General features: G+C 36.0%; 1 protein-coding gene across 6 annotated transcripts in view; it reads right to left on the bottom strand.

The window, feature by feature from the left end:
• The window catches only part of CD36 (CD36 molecule (CD36 blood group)), a 113173-nt gene that overhangs the window by 39680 nt on the left and 53242 nt on the right, over positions 1–20251 (bottom strand). The window contains exons 1-4 of one of the 6 annotated variants that reach the window (XM_023544475.2): positions 13696–14094; positions 12211–12402; positions 3124–3209; positions 2408–2622 (exon numbers count right to left, since the gene is read on the bottom strand). In XM_023544475.2, coding sequence (XP_023400243.1) covers positions 2408–2527 — 120 coding nt within the window. In that variant the 5' untranslated portion in view covers positions 2528–2622; positions 3124–3209; positions 12211–12402; positions 13696–14094. Of the gene's footprint in view, positions 1–2407; positions 2623–3123; positions 3210–12210; positions 12403–13695; positions 14107–20251 lie in introns of those variants that run through there. The other 5 variants (XM_023544476.2, XM_023544474.2, XM_023544479.2 and 2 more) reach the window with 5 other exon arrangements.

Below are 20251 nucleotides of genomic sequence, written 5' to 3'. Positions count from 1 at the left end.
CAGACACCACTCAACAAAGTGGGATGCAGAAAATTTTCTTAATAAACTTTGTTATGCCAATTGACCTAGACGTCCCCTGAAACTATGGTCCCCAGACCCCCGCCCCTGCTACTCTGTCCCTTGAAGTGTTTGGTTGTGTTTAGGAAACTTCTTAGCTTTTGGTCTGCTCCAGTGGTGCTGACTTCCCCTATATTGTGTATTGTCCTTCCCTTCACTTAAGATAATTCTTGTCTACTATCTAGTTAGTGAATTCCCCTCTCCCATCTTCTCTACCCTCGTAACCATCTAAGAATGTGAAAAATGGTTCTTTAAATCAATTTGTCAACTAAGTAAGTGTTCCAGTGAAATGAAATGTTGTTGTTGTTGTTAGGTGCTGTCGAGTTGGTTCCCACTCTTAGAGACCCTATGCACAACAGAACAAAACACTGCCCTGGTCCTGAGCCATCCTTACAATCGTTGTTATGCTTAAGCTCATTGTTGCAGCCACTGTGTCAATCCACCTCGTTGAGGGTCTTCCTCTTTTCCGCTGACCCTGTACTCTGCCAAGCATGATGTCCTTCCCCAGGGACTGATCCCTCCTGACAACATGTCCAAAGTGTGTAAGATGCAGTCTCGCCATCCTTGCCTCTAAGAAGCATTCTGGCCACACTTCTTCCAAGACAGATTTGTTCGTTCTTTTGGCAGTCCATGGTATATTCAATATTCTTCACCAACACCACAATTCCAAGGCGTCAACTCTTCTTCGGTCTCCCTTATTCACTGTCCAGATTTCACATGCATATGATGTAATTGAAAATACCATGGCTTGGGTCAGACCTACCTTAGTCTTCAAGGTGACGTCTTTGCTCTTCAACACTTGAAAAAGATCCTTTGCAGCAGATTTGCCCAGTGCAATGCGTCTCTTGATTTCTTGACTGCTGCTTCCGTGGGTGTTGATTGTGTATCCAAGTAAAATGAAATCCTTGACAACTTCAGTCTTTTCTCCATTTATCATGATGTTGCTCATTGGTCCAGTTGTGAGGATTTTTGTTTTCTTTATGTCGAGGTGCAATCCATACTGAAGGCTGTGGTCTTTGATCTTCACTAGTAAGTGCTTCGAGTCCTCTTCACTTTCAGCAAGCAAGGTTGTATCATCTGCATAACTCAGGTTTTTAATGAGTCTTCCTCCAAACCTGATGCCCCATTTTTCTTCATATAGTCCAGCTTCTCTGATTATTTGCTCAGCATACAGATTGAATAGGTATGGTGAAAGAATACAACGCTGACCCACACGAAATAAAATGATATATGTTTATATTCCTAGTAAGAGCGAGACGTCAAGCATAGCTGAATGGAGGAGACAGAACCCATTTTACAAGTTAATTCTTAGGGAGAGTGCTTACTAACTCTTTGTCTAGGCCACTGATATCCTAACCAGGCTGAGAGCTGAATCTAGCACTCAGATATGCTTTATCTGGCCAGCATTGTGCTTTAAAAAATGAACCTATGTGCCTTTGGGCAGGGTGCATGCTCTGAAGTTCACCATAGTCCCTGTTCTTCCTTTTGCCTTGTTCGCAGAAGCTTCACTTTTTTTTTTTTTTTTTTAATATACTGCCTGCAAAACTCCTGAAGCCATTTGAATTTGTCATCCTTGGTTTAGGACTTTAACAAATCTGCTTCCCCTTAAGCTATTCTTCTCTCTCCTCATCAATAAAAATTACTGGTGAGAGAATGTGAAGCTAATCAGGAACTAGGGTAGGAGATGAGCTCCTGTTTGTTATGCAAAACATGTATCCTGAATCAATCTAATTTAATTTAAAACTATAGTCAGTTTGTAGCATATTACTGGGATATAGCCTAATAACTTATTTTCTAAGGGACAAATATAAAGCTCCCTAAATAGGAAACATTCACAAGACAATCATAGATTATTATAAACATAATAAAAAGGAGTTTTTACCAAACAACAACAAAAGTTTACCAGTTTTACCAATAGTAAACATGTCAATGATGCTTAAATTTTATATACGTATTAAATAGGATTTTAGTTTTCTTCACTATTAGCCAAACTACTACCAATTTTATAAACGTACCCTCACAAAATACTTATCATTCAAAAGGACATAAATATACTCCTTGGACATAATAAAAAGCTATTAATTCTACTACCATACATACCTATAGCTAGTTTTTTTTTTTTTTTCCTCCCCCAGAATTTAGATATTTATTCTTAGGATATCAAACTATTCTTGTTAAATGTACATTCGACGTATAACATTTCATGGGTGCTCACTTCTTTACCGTGTAGACTTACAGTGGTTGATACAAAAGTACAAATTATCATGAAATGCAAAGTAGGGGCTAAAAGTAAAAAAGAGACAGTAGAATGATTAAGAGTGATAAGGAATATCCTTTAGGCAACTTGTACCTTTTTAATTGTCTTCTCAATAAGCATGTCTCCAACTGGCATCAGGATACCTCCAAACACAGCCAGGACTGCACCAATGACAGCCCCAGCAATGAGCCCACGGTTTCGATTACAGCCCATTTTGCTTGTTCAGGGGACAAATTAAGGTTCAGCACGTGCTTCTTTCAAATGCTCAGGTCTGATTAAACTGGCTTCTAAGAGGTCTGGTTCTATCACTAGAAAGAGAAAGAGATTATAAAACAAGCTTGAATATCAGTACAAAAAGATCAAAGTACAAAGAAAACACCCAACTGAAACAGATTATTTTGCCAGTTATAAATAAACAAATGCTTTCCTTTTTGTTTTAGCAAGTGACTTTCTAGATCCTTCTCCCTTTTCTTACTTGTAATTATGTAGCAGTGGCACAAATAATACATATTGCCATATAGAGTGTCTCTTTAAAGTCCTCCTTTTCTGAATTTTCTTTCTATGCGTGATTAACGTGTTGAAACCTTATCTAAGTAGGGCCACAAGTGCTTGTACTCACTCTCACCCTCATATCACTTACCCTCAGCCTTAGCCTGCTAGCTGCATCTTCACCCTCTACCTGGCTCTCCACCCAACCGCAGCCCACCACACTCTGCCTGGAGGTTTTCTGCAAATCAAATGTGGGTGGACTGACTGATGTCTTCTCAAACTAAATGCTAAGCAAGTATGGTAACAGGTGTTTACTATACCTTCTTTAGGAATAAACACCAAGATATGGATTTCACAGACTATGATTCTCAGAAAAAATCAATTCTTCTAATCATTTGTAAAATAGCTGTTAAAAGAAAAAGCAGGAGTGAATTGCAGAAATGCACTATCACAACATTAACACTAGTATTCTCTCTATTATTAACCTAATTAGAATCACTGGCAAAAGAAAATCTCCTTATTGTGAATACCAAGTTCATGTCCAAATTGTACCTATGTCTTGTAGTTCAGAACAATGAACTATTTTTAAAAACTGTGCTTTAAAGGCAGTTTCATTGTTAATACCTGATTTTGGATATTCCATAGGTGCAGAGCATTTGAAGAAAATGTACAATGTAGAGAATGCACAGTTTTAATGCTAGGCACTCTTTTCTTACTAGTGTTACAGGCTTTTGTTTAAATATTTAAACTGTGATACAGCATTGTTCATTTTGACATGTGCAGTTGCTTCATGACAATTGCCAAAATGAACTTGTTTGTACTAATATATGTGTTTCACCTAGCCAATCTTCATGCTTGGTATCTTTATAGAGTGTGTGTCTACTGCAAAAAGAAAACAATTTGCGAAATGAGTGGTTCCTGCTGTAATAAAATTGGTTAGAATCTATTACTTCCGACCAACACTTGAAAGTACACTCATTTGAACTACTTTGGTTGTAACATTTTTTTACAAATGGGGTTGACCTGACATTGGTAAATGGTCATAAGGTGCTTTATAGCTTATAAACAAGTATTCACTACTTCAAAATGTCCACAGCCAAGGAAAGCATAGATGACAAGAGAATGAATGGTATGGGGAAAAAAGAGGCATGCCCAAATATTTCTGTCAAAACTGTAAGGGTAATAATATAAAATATATTTTGACATGGTATCCAACATACACTTTTCCCTTCTAGTTTTGTTACAACAGAAGTATGACTCTAATGAGTTTATTTATAATTGGAGAGCCATCTAGTTTTTCAAAAGTATTACACACACAGCTAAGAAAATAATGGTAATATAAAAAATAAGAATCTTTCTCCAAATGGAGAAAAATGAATGTTATAACATTTAACCTCAGCAATTTTACTTATTTTTTTTGTATGCTTTCTTACCCATTGGGATTTCTATTTACCCACTCCCTTATATCTGGGATACTTCCACTATAAAACACAGGATGCAGGAAACTCATTTACACTGAGGTCCAGGTGACAAACTTATTTCATTAGTCTTATTTTTTTAATGTAAAAGGAAAACATAAACCTAAACAAACTATTTGTTTTTCCTATGGACTTTTATGTATCACTGGGCAAGTGGGATTGGCTTTTCATTAATTGTTTGGGGGCAGAGTGGGAAGAATAGCTTTCCCTATCCTCTGAGATCATCTAACATATGCCACCTTCTATGGCTTTGGTCAGGATTGCCACACTGCAGTGAAGAAGTTCCTTTAGGCTGACAAAGCAGCTAAAGGACTGGATACCATCAAATAGAATTCCCTTTGCAAGATGTAATTGTAAAGGACCTTAATATTTTCTTGCAACATACACTTTTAAACAACCACTACTATTGGTAAAGAGAGAATATCATTCTAGCGCTCTATATATCGTGAACCAATAGTCACGTTCAGCGTAGTTTATTAAGTAATATTTTAATGAATGTCCGTTTCATAGACTCCCACACCCTGATCTTAAACCTATACTTCAGATAACCATAAAAATGTGGGATCCAACCAATTGTAATCCACATTTGAGACCGAACTAAAGACTTATTTGCCACTCTCTTACTATGTGACCATGCGCAAGTCACTTAACCTCTCTATACCTCAATTTCCACATTGTAAAATGGAATGCTAAGATGACATCAATAGTTTTTTTTTAATTATTATTATTGTGCTTTAGGTGAAGGTTTACAGCTCAAGTTAATTTTTCATTCAAAAATTTATACACGTATTATTTTATGACATTGGTTGCAATCCCCACAATGTGACAGCACACTCCCCCTTCCACCTCGGGTTCCCTGTGTCCATTTGACAAGTTCCTGTCCCTTCTTGTCTCTTCATCCTGCTTTTGGACAGGAGTTGCCCATTTAGTCTTGAATATCTGAATGAACTAATAATCAATTTCCTTGAGTGTATTGTTCTTTTGTTTTATAGTCCTGTCTAATCTTTGTCTAAAGAGTACGCTTCGGGAATGGTTTCAGTTCTGGGTTAACACAGCAACTGGCAGGCCATAGTTTTGTGGGTTCCTCCAACTTCTATCAGACCATTAAGTCTGGTCTTTTTACATGAATTTGAATTCGACCTCGGTAGTTTTTAATTCAAGTAAGTGAATCGGTTATTCATTCAAGTTCTTACATACAAGACTTTACATAGAATGCAGAACAACTATGATTACAGCATGAACCATTAATGCCAAAGTAAAGAAACTGAAGTCTTTTACCAACTTCTGCAGTCTGAAATTAATCAAACATGCAATCAAGATGCACTGATACTCTGGTGATTGGAAAGTTAACACTACAAACAAAGAAGGATTGGTAGCTGAAAAAGATGGTCTTGGTGATAGAAATTATCCTGGTGATAGCATGATAAAATTTTGTAAGACCAACAACTTATTCACTGCAAACATCTTTTTCAACAACATAAATGGCAACTATACACGCGGACCTTGTCTGATGGAATACACAGGGAATCAAATCAACTACATTTGTGGAAAAAGATGATGGAGAAGCTCAACATCATCAGACAGTTCAAGCTGATGCTAAAGAAAATTAAAACAAGTCCATGAGAGCCAAAGTATGACCTTGAGTATATCCCACCTGAATTTAGACACCATCTCAAGAATAGATTTGATTCACTGAATACTAATGACAGAAGATCAGATGAGTCTTGGGATGACATCAAGGACATCATGCAGGAAAAAGCAAAAGGTCATTAAAAAGATAAGAAAAAAAAGAAAGACCAAATTGGATGTCAGAGGAGACTAAAACCTTGAAAGAAGAACAGCTAAAGCGAACAGAAGAAGAAGTAAAAAAGCTGAAGGTTTCAAAGGTTGACTTGAGAAGACAATGTTAAATATTATAATGAAATCTGCAAAAACCTGGAGTTAGAAAACCAAAAGGGAAGAACATGCTTCGCATTTCTCAAGCTGAAAGAAATGAAGAAAATATTCAAGCCTCAAGTTGCGATACTGAAGGATTCTATGGGCAAAAAATTGAATGACGCAGGAAGCAACAAAAGAAGATGGAAGAAATACACAGACTCACCATATCAAAAAGAATTAGTCAACATTCAACCATTTCAGGAGGTAGCATATGATCAAGAACTGATGGGATGAAAGAAAAAGCCCAAGCTGCACTGAAGGCATTGGCAAAAAAACAAGGCTCCAGGAAATGGTGGAATACCAACTGAGATGTTCTAACAAATGAATACAATGCTGGAAGTGCTCACACATCTATGCCAAGAAATTTGGAAGACAGCTAACTGGGCAACCGACTGGAAGAGATCCATCCCAGACCCAGTGCCGTCGAGTCAATTCTGACTCATAGCGACCCTATAGGACAGAGTAGAACTGCCCCAAAGAGTTTCCAAAGAGTGCCTGGCAGATTTGAACTGTCAACCCTTGGGTTAGCAGCTGTAGCACTTAACCACTACACCACCAGGGTTATTTATGCCTTTTCCAAAGAAAGGTGATCCAACCAAATACGGAAATTATACAACAATACCATTAATATCACATGCAAGTAAAATTTTGCTGAAGATCTTTCAAAAGTGATTGCAGCAGTATATCGACAGGGAACAACCAGAAATTCAAGCTAGATTCAGAAGAGGGGGTAGAATAAGGAATATCATAGATAATGTTAGAAGGATCTTGGCTGAGAGCAGAGAATACCAGAAAGATGTTTACTTGTGTTTTATTGACTATGCAAAGGCATTCGACTCTGTGGATCATAACAAATTATGGATTACATTGCCAAGAATGGAAATTCCAGAACACTTAATTGTGCTCACAAGGAACCTGTACATAGATCAAGAGGCAGTTGTTCGAACAGAACAAGGGAATACTGCATGTTTTAAAGTCAGGAGAGATGTGCATCAGGGATGTATCCTTTCACTACACCTATTCAATCTGTATGCTGAGCAAATAATTAGAGAAGCTGAACTATATGAAGAAGAATGGGGCATCAGGATTGGAGGAAGACTAATTAACAACCTGCAATGTGCAGATGAAAGTAAAGAGGACTTGAAGCACTTACATATGAAAATCAAAGGCTATAGCCTTCAATATGGATTATACCTGAACATAAAGAAAACAACCATCCTCACAACTAATCCAGTAAGTGACATCAGATAAATGAAGAAAATATTGTAGTTGTCAAAGATTTTACTTGAATTCATAATCAACGCTCAGGGAAGCAGCAGTCAGGAAATTAAACAACTTATTGCATTGGGTGGAAACCCTAGTGGTGTAGTAGTTAAGAGCTACGACTGTTAACCAAAAGGCCGGCAGTTAAAATCCACCAGGTGTTCCTTGGAAGCCCTACAGGGCAGTTCTACTCTGTCCTATAGGGTCTCTATCAGTTGAAGTCGACTCAACGGCTATGGGTTTTTTTGTTTTTTTTTTTTGGTATTGCATTGGGCAAATCTGCTGCAAAAGATCTCTTTAAACTGTTAAAAACCAAAGATGTCACTTTGAGGACTAAGGTGCACCTGACCCAAGCCATGGTATTTTCAATCACCTCATATGCATGCCAAAGCTGGACAATGAGTAAGGAAGACAGAAGAATTGATGCCTTTCAATTACGGTGTTGGCAAAAAAATTTGAATATACCATAGACTGCCAGAAGAATGAACAAATCTATCTTGGAAGAAGTACAGCCAAAATGTTCTTTAGAAGCAAGGGTAGTGAGACTTTGTCCCACTTACTTTGGACCTGCTATCAGGAGGGACTAGTTCCTGGAGAAGGACATAATGCTTGGTAAATAGAGAGTCACCAAAAAAAAAGGAAGATCCACAATGAGATAGATTGACACAGTGGATGCAGCAATGGGCTCAAATACAGCAATGATTGTGAGGACTAGAGCAGGACTGGGCAGTGTTTTGTTCTGTTGTGCATAAGGTCACTATGTGTTGGAACTAACTCGATGGCACCTAACAACAGCTTCCCCACTACTTCCTGGCATTCTTCTTTTCCACTATTAGGATGCTCATGGAGAATCTCTTTCAGAAACCTATGATTTGGTGAGCCCTTTAAAAAATGAGGCAGCTTGTACCCAATGTCAAATTTCAGTCTTTCCATGAATCCATGAAAAGAAAAATACAACTCAAAGATTAATTCTGATCTCTTTTGGAAAGTTAATTTTATATTCTATATAATCCTCAATAAAAAGTCAATATTAATGTCATCTGTCACTCTAACAGACAGATAAGACATAAAATGATATAAAAATGATAACTCTATTGCTTTAAAAATAGCTATATGTGTATATATTGGCCTCTTTCCAGATTCTATGTTACAACCTAAACCAAAACCAAACCAGTTGTTGATTCCAACTCATAGCGACCTTGTAGGACAGAGAAGAACTTCCCCATTCACTTCCACGGAGCAGCTGGTGGATTCGAACTGCTGACCTTTTGGTTAGCTGCCATAGCACTTAAGCACTGGGCAGCCAGGGCTCTACCTGTCACAACCTAGTGGTGAATTTATCTGACCTTTTCCAGAATTTGTGTCATTTATTTAAGCAGCTCTTTTTTTTTTACACTATAGGAAAGAGGCAGACAGTCCTGTGAATGTGCACTGGAGAACCATGGAAGTAGCACATATTCTCCAATGTCCCCCTCTCTAACCTGAAAGCACATTATAATGACATCTGTGGACTCTGTTCCCAGAGCTGTTGAGCAATGAAGAGCCCTGGGTACTCCCTAGTCTCTGCTTTGAACTTAATACTGAAGTAAGATAGTGTACACATCCTACTGCTGTTGAATCAAAGTCAAATTCATCAGAAAGTACAAGTGTTGAGTAATTTATTCCATTGAATCATATGATTGGAAAGTTACTAGTCTAATATTGGTCTACATTTTATATATAAGCAAAGTTACAAGTACTAATCTAATATTACTCCATCCATGGTCTGATATTTTTTGAAATAGATATCGAGCTTGTCTCCTTGTTTAAATTTACAACTGGTTGATTTACTTTTATTATCTTGATGTAAAATTCTAATATATTTTGCTAAGATGAGGCTGGATTATGGGTATTACTTAGGTTCATTTATTATCTTTCAACGCTTTGTCACTATGAGTAATTAAGTATTGCTATTATAATCATACTTTATCCTTATGTTACATACTACAAAATTATAATTAGCTTTATACTGAGGTAAAGGGGGGCCAAACACATTGTGTGAGACATGCACAGAGTGCCTTAGAGAAAAGTTCAGGTTACACAGCACATTCTACTCAACAACTCTTCCACCATGTTGTCACCAAGTATAGTTGGTCTCTACCCTTCCCTTTAATTTAGCTTCTTAGAGCATGCAAAATTTATGTATTGGTTTTCCTATATAACACAGATCCTTACATATTAAAATAGGTAATATATTTTCCTTGCTAACTTTGTGAAAAATTTTATTCTTTACAAATTGTTATTTGTCTTTTATAAGAAATTGCTAAGACATTGATATGTGTAATAATTTACTGCCTGTTTAAAGTACTTAAACTTAGAAGGCAAAGAGCAATCACAGGTACAGGAAAGAAAACCAATTATTGAGACTTGTACAAAAAAGGAAGGGAAAATAAAAAACATGTTTAAAAGTGGCACTAATCACATAACTTTCTTGATCATATAGGTAGCTGTTTTCTATCCACTTTATAGATTATAAATCTTACTTCTTCAGTAGAATTTGTGAGTGGCTTCTATTCCCTTGGGCTGTCTTTGAAAGGAGGAGGAAGAATAGAACTTTTTCTCTTCCTTTGCTGTCAAATCCACAGGGTGATTCTAGTATGACCCTTTGAGCATTATACCGTTCCAATATGTTGGGAATCTGGCAGAAACTGAGAGATTGAGGTGTTTTTTTGTTTGTTTTTTTCTTTTAACCAAGCCTAAGGTTTTTTTTTTTAAGGTAGGCTGAGCTATAAGAAGCCTGCCCAATAGGCCAGGACATCAGAGCGAATTCCCAGAGAACCTATAATTATTCTCATGTGTGGATAAAGGTGTGTTCCCAGGGAAACTCCACCCAGAAAAGGCATGGCCCAGAGGTAAAATTTCCTGGGATGTGAACTATGAAACTTGAAATAGTTTCAGATTTCCAGGGTACTTGTACCATAAACAAGTGTCATGACTTGGCTGATATTTTCTAACTAATAACCAGATATCTAAAATATCTATTTTATCCATAAGCTTTCCTTCTGCTTGCCCTCAGGAAAGAAAGCGAGGTTATAGGCCTCTATTTTCCATTCCACACACTGTCATTCTTTTGCAAAATGTAACTGTAAAGCACCTTAAAATGTTATTGCGACATACTTTTTTTAAACAGCCGCTATAATTGCTAAATACAGGCTATCACTCTGGTGTTTTCTATACTGTGAACAAATAGTCATATTCAGGGTGGGAACACAAAAGCATTCCTCACCTAAGAAATACTGCATCTGCCCAACAACCCAATTTGTGGCGCCGTCAACAACTGGTTGAAAATGAGTGATAGATGTTAGCTTTCAAATTTTAAATTAAATTTCTCTTCATACTCTCACCCTACACCATATCCATGTGTGTTCACAAAGTCATGGTGACCTAGGCATTAAAAAGATGTGGATCTGAATCCATGCTAGCCTAAATGGGGGCAAATCAATCATTTAAATCTGATTATTTCATCATCGGGAAACAGAAGGTCATTAGACTCCTGCATCATAGATGCCTCTTTAGGGATGGAATTCTCCTTTCAAATGAAATTTTACACACAATCCCAATATCTAAAGACTATTTAAAGGAAAGCTATGCTGGTAAAAGAAAGGGACAAAAATTGCCCCTTCCCCCTTTTAGTCACACCTCACTTGAGCTGTGAGTTATCCCAACAGAATCCAAAGTCTATGCAGAGAAGTTTCAAAAACATTGAACTGGGAGATCTCCAACATCTTATCTTATTGAAGTTACCACAATCCTTTGATTTACTTGTATGTGCATTTCCAGCTCTTATACCATAAATCCTTCTAGAAATAAGCTTATCTTCTGGAGGTTTATGAATCGAGGATTACTATAATTTTGAAATGATTCTCTTAGAGTCATATTGGTTAAATAGGATTATCAATGAATCTTAGACAAGAATGTTACAATTTTTTTTTTCCACCCAGAATTCTATTATAAACAGAAAGATATGTAAGTTTTGCAGTGGTTAAGGTCTGGGCTTTAAAGTCAAGGTAATCTAGGTTCAATTCTCCATCTTCTTATAGTTTTCTCTGACATGAGTACATTACACATAAAATAAGGTTATGAGTGTTAAATAAAATTTAACTAGCTAACGTATGGTCTGCTAAGGACCTATTACCTATATCTGAAATACTGCACCAGTACTTTTCTTTTTTAAGTTATTTTCCCATCCAAGTTAGTCAGGGGCTAGAGAGACAAAGGGAATTTACTTATTGACCTGCTCCTAATATATTCTGTTTTACTCACAATCATTATTCCAGATGCTGAACTGGGGCCAAGAAGGAAAGGGTAAATTATAAAATCTTGCTATGAAAATCAAACCATAACATAACAGTAAAATGGTATTTCACAGTAGTTAAATAAAGTGTTATTTCAAAAAATGCAGTAAATGTGCACATTTTACGTAAATAAGGATAATTATTTGCAGAACATTTAGAATACAAAAAAATCTGAAGAGATTTTCTAGAACCTTAGAATATCAGGCAAACAGAAATGCAGCTATTAGCATAGAACAATGTTCCTTGAAAGTTTTAGCCATATATCGGGACAATGAACTAAAACATCTCAGAATTAACCAGAAAACTGTTACATAGTGAGTTCCTCAAAGAGAAAAATAACAAACAAAAATGCAAGGTCAAGAACTTCCACTAAAAATAAGGGTGACAACTATACCTTCTGAGGTAAATTCCAGGAATTTGAGTACACTCTGTCCAAGTATCTCCCAAATGTAATTATGATATTCTTTATGAGCTATCCTGTTATGATAGTTGTGTATTTGATTTATTGTTTTGGCAAAATAACTCTTCCAGTGAATGAAAAAAATTCTATACATTTTCCGCTCACATAGTCCAATGGCCTACTGATCTGTGTACATAAAAAAATTTTTTAAATATTTCATTTTGGTTACCGTATGAACCAATATTTAAACCAATGTTTTCTTTTTGATTCAAAAGACACTACCGACCTAGAACCACATAGAAAGGATTGAAAAGTGTGTTAAAAATCTTTATAAACAATCTTATGTTACTTGATAATTCTAGACACAGTTTGAAATTTAGATAATTTATGCCATTTACATTATTTACAAATTCACCTACTAAAATTTAATTGAGCCTTTCAGTTAATTTCTCCAGAACTATTTATCCTTTATTTAAACTCAGTAGCATCATTTAAGAAAAGAATTACTCATATTTGTAATAACCTTAAACACCCCCAAATCATTAATAAGCTTCTTAAATATCCCAAAACATTAATTTTGTTTTATTTTTATTCTGATACCAAATTTTATACTAGTTTACACTAATTAATTAGATCCAGGATTATTATTTAGAATTAATATAATCTACCATTCCCAGTGATGTAGTGGTTAAGAACTCAGCTACTAACCAAGAGGTCGGCAGTTTGAATCTACCAGCTGCTCTTTGGAAACCCTGTGGGGCAGTTCTACCCTGTCCTACTAGGTAACTATGAGTTGGAATCTACTCGAAGGCAACAAGTTTTTATGTTTGTTGAACCATTCCCAGTAGCAGTTATAATATTTTTGTTGAGTTTAAAAAAAAAAAAGAAGAAAAACATTTCCAAAATATACATTGCACTGACCATGTAGGCAAAGTCAGTCTCACCAAAAATTATGCAGTTCAGATTAAAATTAAATAAGCTAATGATTCTGTACAGTAATAAGTGGTTAGCAATTGCATACTAGAAAACATGCCAACACAAGTCTGGCAGGTCATCTATGAAAACTAAATCTTACTATATTGATCTTCGTTTATAATGATCTTCATTTATACTGTAAATTAAAAATCATAAATAGCCTAAGTATACAATGAAAGTTTTACAAGATCTAAATTGGATTGTAAATTCTTTTAAACATTAACCAATAAATGTTTAAAAATAAACATAAGATTTTAAACATCAAGAATTGAAATGTCATTGGCCATTGGACAAGATTTTAATATTTTATATAGGAAGACTGATAACTTGGAAAACGCCATAAATCTGATTTTTAAATAAAGCTTACTGACTTAAGAAAACAGTTAATAGTTTAGTTTTTGTATAATTTCTCAGAGTACTTCTATAGTAGTGTCATCTGTCACCATTTGGGAGATGAAAAATCCCTTGGTCTTTTTTTATATTAAAAAAAATCATAGGACTTACCTTTAAAAAGGACAAGAAGGATTTTTCAGTCAAGTGCTCCAACATTTAAGTAGAAAATTCTTAGTAGGATCAAGTGGTATCTTGCAGAAAAATCCTACACTGCAACCCTCAATTACATAAAGTGTGTGAGAGTTTAAACATGCTTTTAAAAAAATAACGTCAAATCCCAGTATGTAGTTTGTTGCCAAAGGAAGAAGGAAAAAGAAGAAGAAAGAGAAGAAACCCACACAGACTGCTAGTAAAGCTCCTAAAAGTCTATTTTTTGGTCTGGTAAGGACCCATTACCTATATCTGAAGTTCTCAGCTGCACTTTTTTTTCGGGGGCGGGGTGGGTGACGGAGGTTATTTCCCCATCCAAGTGAATCAGAAGCCAGAGAGTCAAAGGCACTGACTTACTGAGCTGCCACTAATATATTCTTTTTTACTCACAATCATTATTCCAGATGCGGAACTGGGCCTAAGGGGAAAAGGGTAAGTTGGGGGAAAATAGTCATATTCTCACTTCCCTATTATGTTTTAGCTTACAAAACTCATCTCAAAGTAAACGAAATGCACTTTTCTATATAGGATTAATGTGACGTGCTTAGAGACAATTTTTAAAACAGTTGGAGACTCTGTCAATCAACAAGGATGACAAACAGACCTTAAAAAAGGAAGTAGCCTATTGTTCTAACAGGAAGTTCTTAACTATCATTTTGTTAGTTGTACAAAAGTTGTATGAGCACAGAAAAATCCCTATACCAAAAAACCAAAACGCTTAAACTTCTTCAACAAAAATGACGTTTAAATAGTTACTACTTAAGAAGGCCATTTACTGTAAAGAAAGTATATACTTAAAAAAAAAAAAAAAACTAAGTCACTTAAAAATCAATATTTCTATAATAATACAAAATAGGAGACTTTGTGCCTTTTGGAAAGAAAGGCCCTCAATGTTAAGACGCCATTCTCACAAAAATATTCTCAGACCCACAGAGGCAAAATCTTTAGATGGTTTAACTGTCTTCTCTCAGACAGGCCAGCTGGATACATGCCTTCAACTCAACCTTGAAATAAAGCAACCTAACAATAATGGGCAGAATTATATTTAGTTCATTAGATCGTATTTAAACCAGTCCTTATCATTGGGATTGCTTGTGCTGTCTCTCCTGGACATGCGGGGAAGACAATGAATCCTGTCATTCGTAAGCAGTGCCATTGAACCGGAAAGGAACCTCCAGTACTCTTTTCTCAAGCATTGCTTTCTTTTTCTAGGGTATTTTTGCTGACATATTTATTTTAAAATTAATGATAAGTCATAAAATACTTCAGGTATATTTATTGGAATGTTTTTATTTCAAATTGCAGACCACTTCATTAATATAAAATAGAAATAGCCTTGTGCAAATCTCATTGTGATTTATACTTTTCATTTTGAAAGAATGACTTCCAGGGATTTCAGGTAAAAAGCCATTTCCTTGTAACTATGACCTCTTATTTTTGCTGCATCATTTAAGAGAGAATATAAAGGCTCATTTAATTCATATTTTGATTAGGAATATCTTTTTTTTTACCATATTTATGCTGCTTTGATATAAATATTTTCTCCTCAAACTTAATACACACACACACTCATACACAATCAAATATGGCAATTCAGGAATAGCTTGCCAACACAAGACTTCAGATAGGATCTATTTTAAAGTTAATATTTTAAACATATAGAAAGGACAGTTAAATTATAATGAGAATATTAACACTAATAGAGAAATATATTTTGGAGAAAAATACATGCAAAATAGATGCTTAAGTTGACCCTGAACTTACTTGGATCATATTTTAATCAGTAGCCTATTGCCATCCGAATCCTCTGACTCTCTCTGGAGAGCAAAATGTCACACACTCCCAGGAGCAGTCCAAGGAATCAAAGTTACACTCCCAGAGGCAGCTGTTAAGTGTTCAATCCCATGGACAACAGTTCCTGAGTAGCTTAGTACACAAGACCCAAAAAGCGCAAAGCTAAGTAAAATCTTCAACCCTGTATTTGGCTTTTTGGTAAAGTACACAGCTTAAACAATAAAGCAACAAGATGCTATATTCATTTCAGAGTAAAGAAATCAAGGTTTTCAATTTCAAAAGGTGTCTACCCACCATATTTTGAAGGGTTGTTTTATGTGAGGGTACACTTTCCCTTACATAAATCCACTATCACACTAAATAAATTTCTTAGAATGACAGAAATTTTCAATATACTAATATCAGCTTAGACATAATTCTTTGGAGTTTTTTTTTAGGGTTTTGAATCAGACAGACATGAGTTTGAATCTCCATGCTGGTTAAATGACTCACTTAATTTCTTAATCAAAAAATGAGAAAAACAAAACAAAAGAAATAAGAGGGTGGTAAATTTTTTTTTTTTTTTTTTTTAATGAGGACTAGGAATCCCTGAGTGGTACAAATGGCTAATGCGCTCCAATACTAACCAAGAGATTGGATGGAGGTTCAAGTTCACCCAGAGGTGCCTTGGAAGAAAGGCCAGGCAATCTACTTCCAAAAAATCTGCATTGAAAACGCTATGGAGCACAGTCCTACTCTGACACACACGGGGTCACTATGAGTTGGAACGGACTCCACTGCAATTGTTTTAATAAAGACTAAATGAGGTGAGTTGTGCAGAGCTCCTAGCTGATGTTCTGATAATTACTAGGCACTCAAACAATGTTCCCATTCCCAGTGGGACCTCTTCTGCAAGCCTCTGCCCCTGTTCTGCTTTGCTTGCTGTAGATCATTTTTCACCAAGGGGCATAGTCTACACTTGCCTTATGTTTTGATACTGTCTCTGCACCCACTAGAATGGAGAGTCCATAAGGAAAGAAACGTTTATCTCAGAGTTGGTAATTGGTCGAATGAATGGAAATAAACAAAGATAATTTTAACCATAATAACATTTTGAAAGTAGTATGAATGAATGGAAATCAGATGACTATGCTGCTTGTTCATAACACAAATATGCAATGGTCTGAAGAGTGTTCAGACCATCTGCTATTACAGTGAATGAACCAGGGTTTGAATCTAGAATTCATCGCTTCCTCAAGTGTGTGACTTCTTGCTAATGGTTTAATGCCTCTAACCCACAGTGAGAATAATATCTCCTTCACAGAATTGTTGGAAGGAGTAGGAGTGATAATACGAAGGATTTAGCACAGTGCCTGGGGAAAAAAAAAAAAAAAATTTTTATAGTATTTGTTTAATAAATAATTGTATAATTATTATTGGCTATTAAGCAAATCTTTAGGAAATTTATTAAAGTAATACAGCAAAGAAATATTAAACAGTATAAACAAATTTATTAAAGTAATACAGAAAAATAAAAAATATTAAACAGTATAGAAAGGTATAAAATAAGAAGTCTCTTTCAACTCCAATTCTATTCTTCACATGTAACCAGTGTGAGGTATTTATACATACCCTTCAAGTAATTTTATAAAATTTATGCATATGGGATAATACACAGCAAATCATACTTCTTAAAACTTGCCTCTTTTCATATTGTCTTTTACATAGATATTTCCTTACCATGCACACAGCTAATCTGTTTTCCATTATTGCAAACTCTGTTGTTAGGTGCTGCCAAGTTGGTTCCGACTCATAATGACCCTGTGCACAACGGAAGGAAACACTGTCTGGTACTGTGCCATACTCACAATTGTTGCTATGTTCGAGCCCATCATTGCAGTTGCTGTGTCAATTCATCTTGTTGAAGGTCTTCCTTTTTTTAACTGACCCTTTCTTTACCAAGAATAATGTCCTTCTCCAGGGACTGGTCCCTCCTGATAACATGTCCAAAGTACATGAGATGGACTTTTGCCATCCTCACTTCTAAGGAGGATTCTGGCTGTACTTCTTGCAAGACAGATTTGTTCGTTCTTTGGCAGTTCATGGTATAGTCAATATTTTTCATCTACACCATAATTCAAAGGTGTCAATTCTTCTTCAGCCTTCCTTATTCACTGTCCAGCTTTCACATGCATATGAGGCAATTGAAAATACCATGGCTTGGTTCAGGTGCACCTTAGTCCTCAAGGTGATGTCTGTTTTTTTACACTTTAAAGAGGTATTTTGCAGCAGATTTGCCAAATGCAATATGTGGTTTGATTTCTTGACTGCTGCTTCTATGAGTGTTGATTGTGGATCCAAGTAAAATAAAAACCTTGACAACTCCAATATTTCTCTGTTTATTGTGATGTTGCTTATTGGTCCAGTTGTGACCATTTTGTTTTCGTTATGTCAAGGTGTAACCCATACTGAAGACAGTAGTCTTTGATCTTCATCAGCAGTGCTTCAAGTCCTCTTCACTTTCAGCAAGGAAGGTTATATCATATGCGTATCACAGGTAGTTAATGAGTCTTCCTCCAATCTTCTTCTTATAGTCAAGCTTCTCAGATTATTTGCTCAGCATACAGGCTGAATAGGTAGTGAGAAAGGATACAACACTGACACAACTTTCCTGGTTTTAAAACGTGCAGTATCCCCCTTGCTCTGTTCGAACAACTGCCTCTTGATCTATGTACAAGTTCCACATGAGCACAATTAAATACTCTGGAATTACCATTCTTATCAATGTTATCCATAATTTGTTATGATCCACACAGTCAAATACCTTTGCTTAGTCAATAAAACACAGGTAAACATCTTTCTGATATTCTCTGCTTTCGGCCATGATCCGTCTGACATCAGCAATGAAATCCTTCACTCCACTTTCTCTTCCGAATCCAGCTTGAATTTCTGGCAGTTCTCTGTTGATCTACTGCTGTGATCGTTTTTTGAATTATCAGCAGCAAAATTTTACTTGCATGTGATATTAATGATATTCATTAATAAAGTCTGCATTTTATTGGATCAACTTTCTTTGGAGTAGGCACATATATGGATCTCTTCCAGCTGGCTGGCCAGGTATCTGTCTTCCAAATTTCTTGGTGTAGACAAGTAAATGCTTCCAAAGTAGCAACCATCTATTGAAATATCCAAACTGGTATCCATTAATTCCTAGAGCCTTGTTTTTCGCTAGTACCTTCAGTGCAGCTTGAGCTTCTTCCTTCAGTACCATCAGCTCTTAATCATATGCTACCTCCTGAAATCACTGAATGTCCACCAATTCTTTTTGATGCAGATACTCTGTGTATTCCTTCTTTCATCTTTTGATGCTTCCTGCGTCGTTTAATATTTTCCCTGTAGAATCCTTCAGTATTGCAACCTGAGGCTTGATTTTTTTCTTCAGTTCTTTCAGCTTGAGAAATGCTGAGCATGTTCTTCCCTTTTGGTTTTCTAACTCCAGGTCTTTGCACATGTCATAGTAATATTTACTCTGTCTTCTCAAGTCACCCTTTGAAATCTTCTGTTCAGCCCTTTTACATCATCATTTCTTCCTTTCACTTTAGCTACTCTACATTGAAGAACAAGTTTCAGGGTCTCTTCTGACATCCATTCTCATCCTTTTTTTTTTCCGTCTTTTTAATGACCTTTTGCTTTTTTCATGCATGATGTCCTTAACGTCATCCCACAACTTGTCTGGTCTTTGGTCATACATATTCAATGAGTCTAATCTATTCTTGAGATGGTCTCTAAATTCAGGTGGAATATACTGAAGGTCATACTCTGGCTTTCATGGACTTGTTTTAATTTTCTTCAGCTTCAACGTGAACTTTTACCCCCACTGCCTTCAAGTTGATTCAGACTCACAGTGACCCTACAGTACAGGGTAGAACTGCCCATAGGGTTTCCTAGGCTGGAAAACTTTACAGAAGCCGACTGCCACATCTTTCTTCTGTGGAGCTAGGAGCTACCGGTGGGTTAGAACTGCTAACCTTTTGGTTAGCAGCCGAGAGCTTTAACTACTGCACTACCAGGACTCCTCAGTTTAAACTTGCATATGAGCAATTGATGAGCAGTTGATGGTTTGTTCTGCAGTTGGCCCCTGGCTTTGATCTGACTGATGATACTAAGCTTCCCCATTGTCTCTTTCCACAATTGTAGTTGATTTGATTCCTGTGTATTCTATTCAGCAATGTTCACCTATATAGACACCATTTCATGTTGTTGAAAAAAGTATTTCCAATGAATAGGTCATTGGTCTTGCAAAATTCTTTCATGTTTTCTTCCTTGTCATTTCTATTACTAAGGCCATATTTTCCAACTAGCGATCCTTCTTCATTTCCAACTTTCACATTCCAATCATCAGTAATTATCAATGCATCTTGATTGCATATTTAATAAATTTCAGACTGCAGAAGTAGGTAAAAATCTTCAATTTCTTCATCTTTGGCACTAGTGGTTCATGCATAAATTTGAATAATAGTCATATTAACTGGTCTTCCTTGTAGGTGTAGGGATATTTTTCTATCACTGACACCATTGTATTTCAGAATAGGTCTTGAAATGCTTCAATATTATAAAATAGTGCATAGTGAATGATGTCTTATCTTTCAAATAACCAGTTCTCTATTTAGTGGGTGTTTTTATTGTTTCTAGTTCTTTTCTCTTAAAAAACAATGCTAAACATTCTTATACACACAGCTTTATT

Source organism: Loxodonta africana, chromosome 8 (assembly GCF_030014295.1).
Source record: "Loxodonta africana isolate mLoxAfr1 chromosome 8, mLoxAfr1.hap2, whole genome shotgun sequence".
In the NCBI taxonomy this organism is placed as follows: domain Eukaryota; kingdom Metazoa; phylum Chordata; class Mammalia; order Proboscidea; family Elephantidae; genus Loxodonta; species Loxodonta africana.
This window is presented reverse-complemented; position numbering and strand designations above follow the sequence as displayed.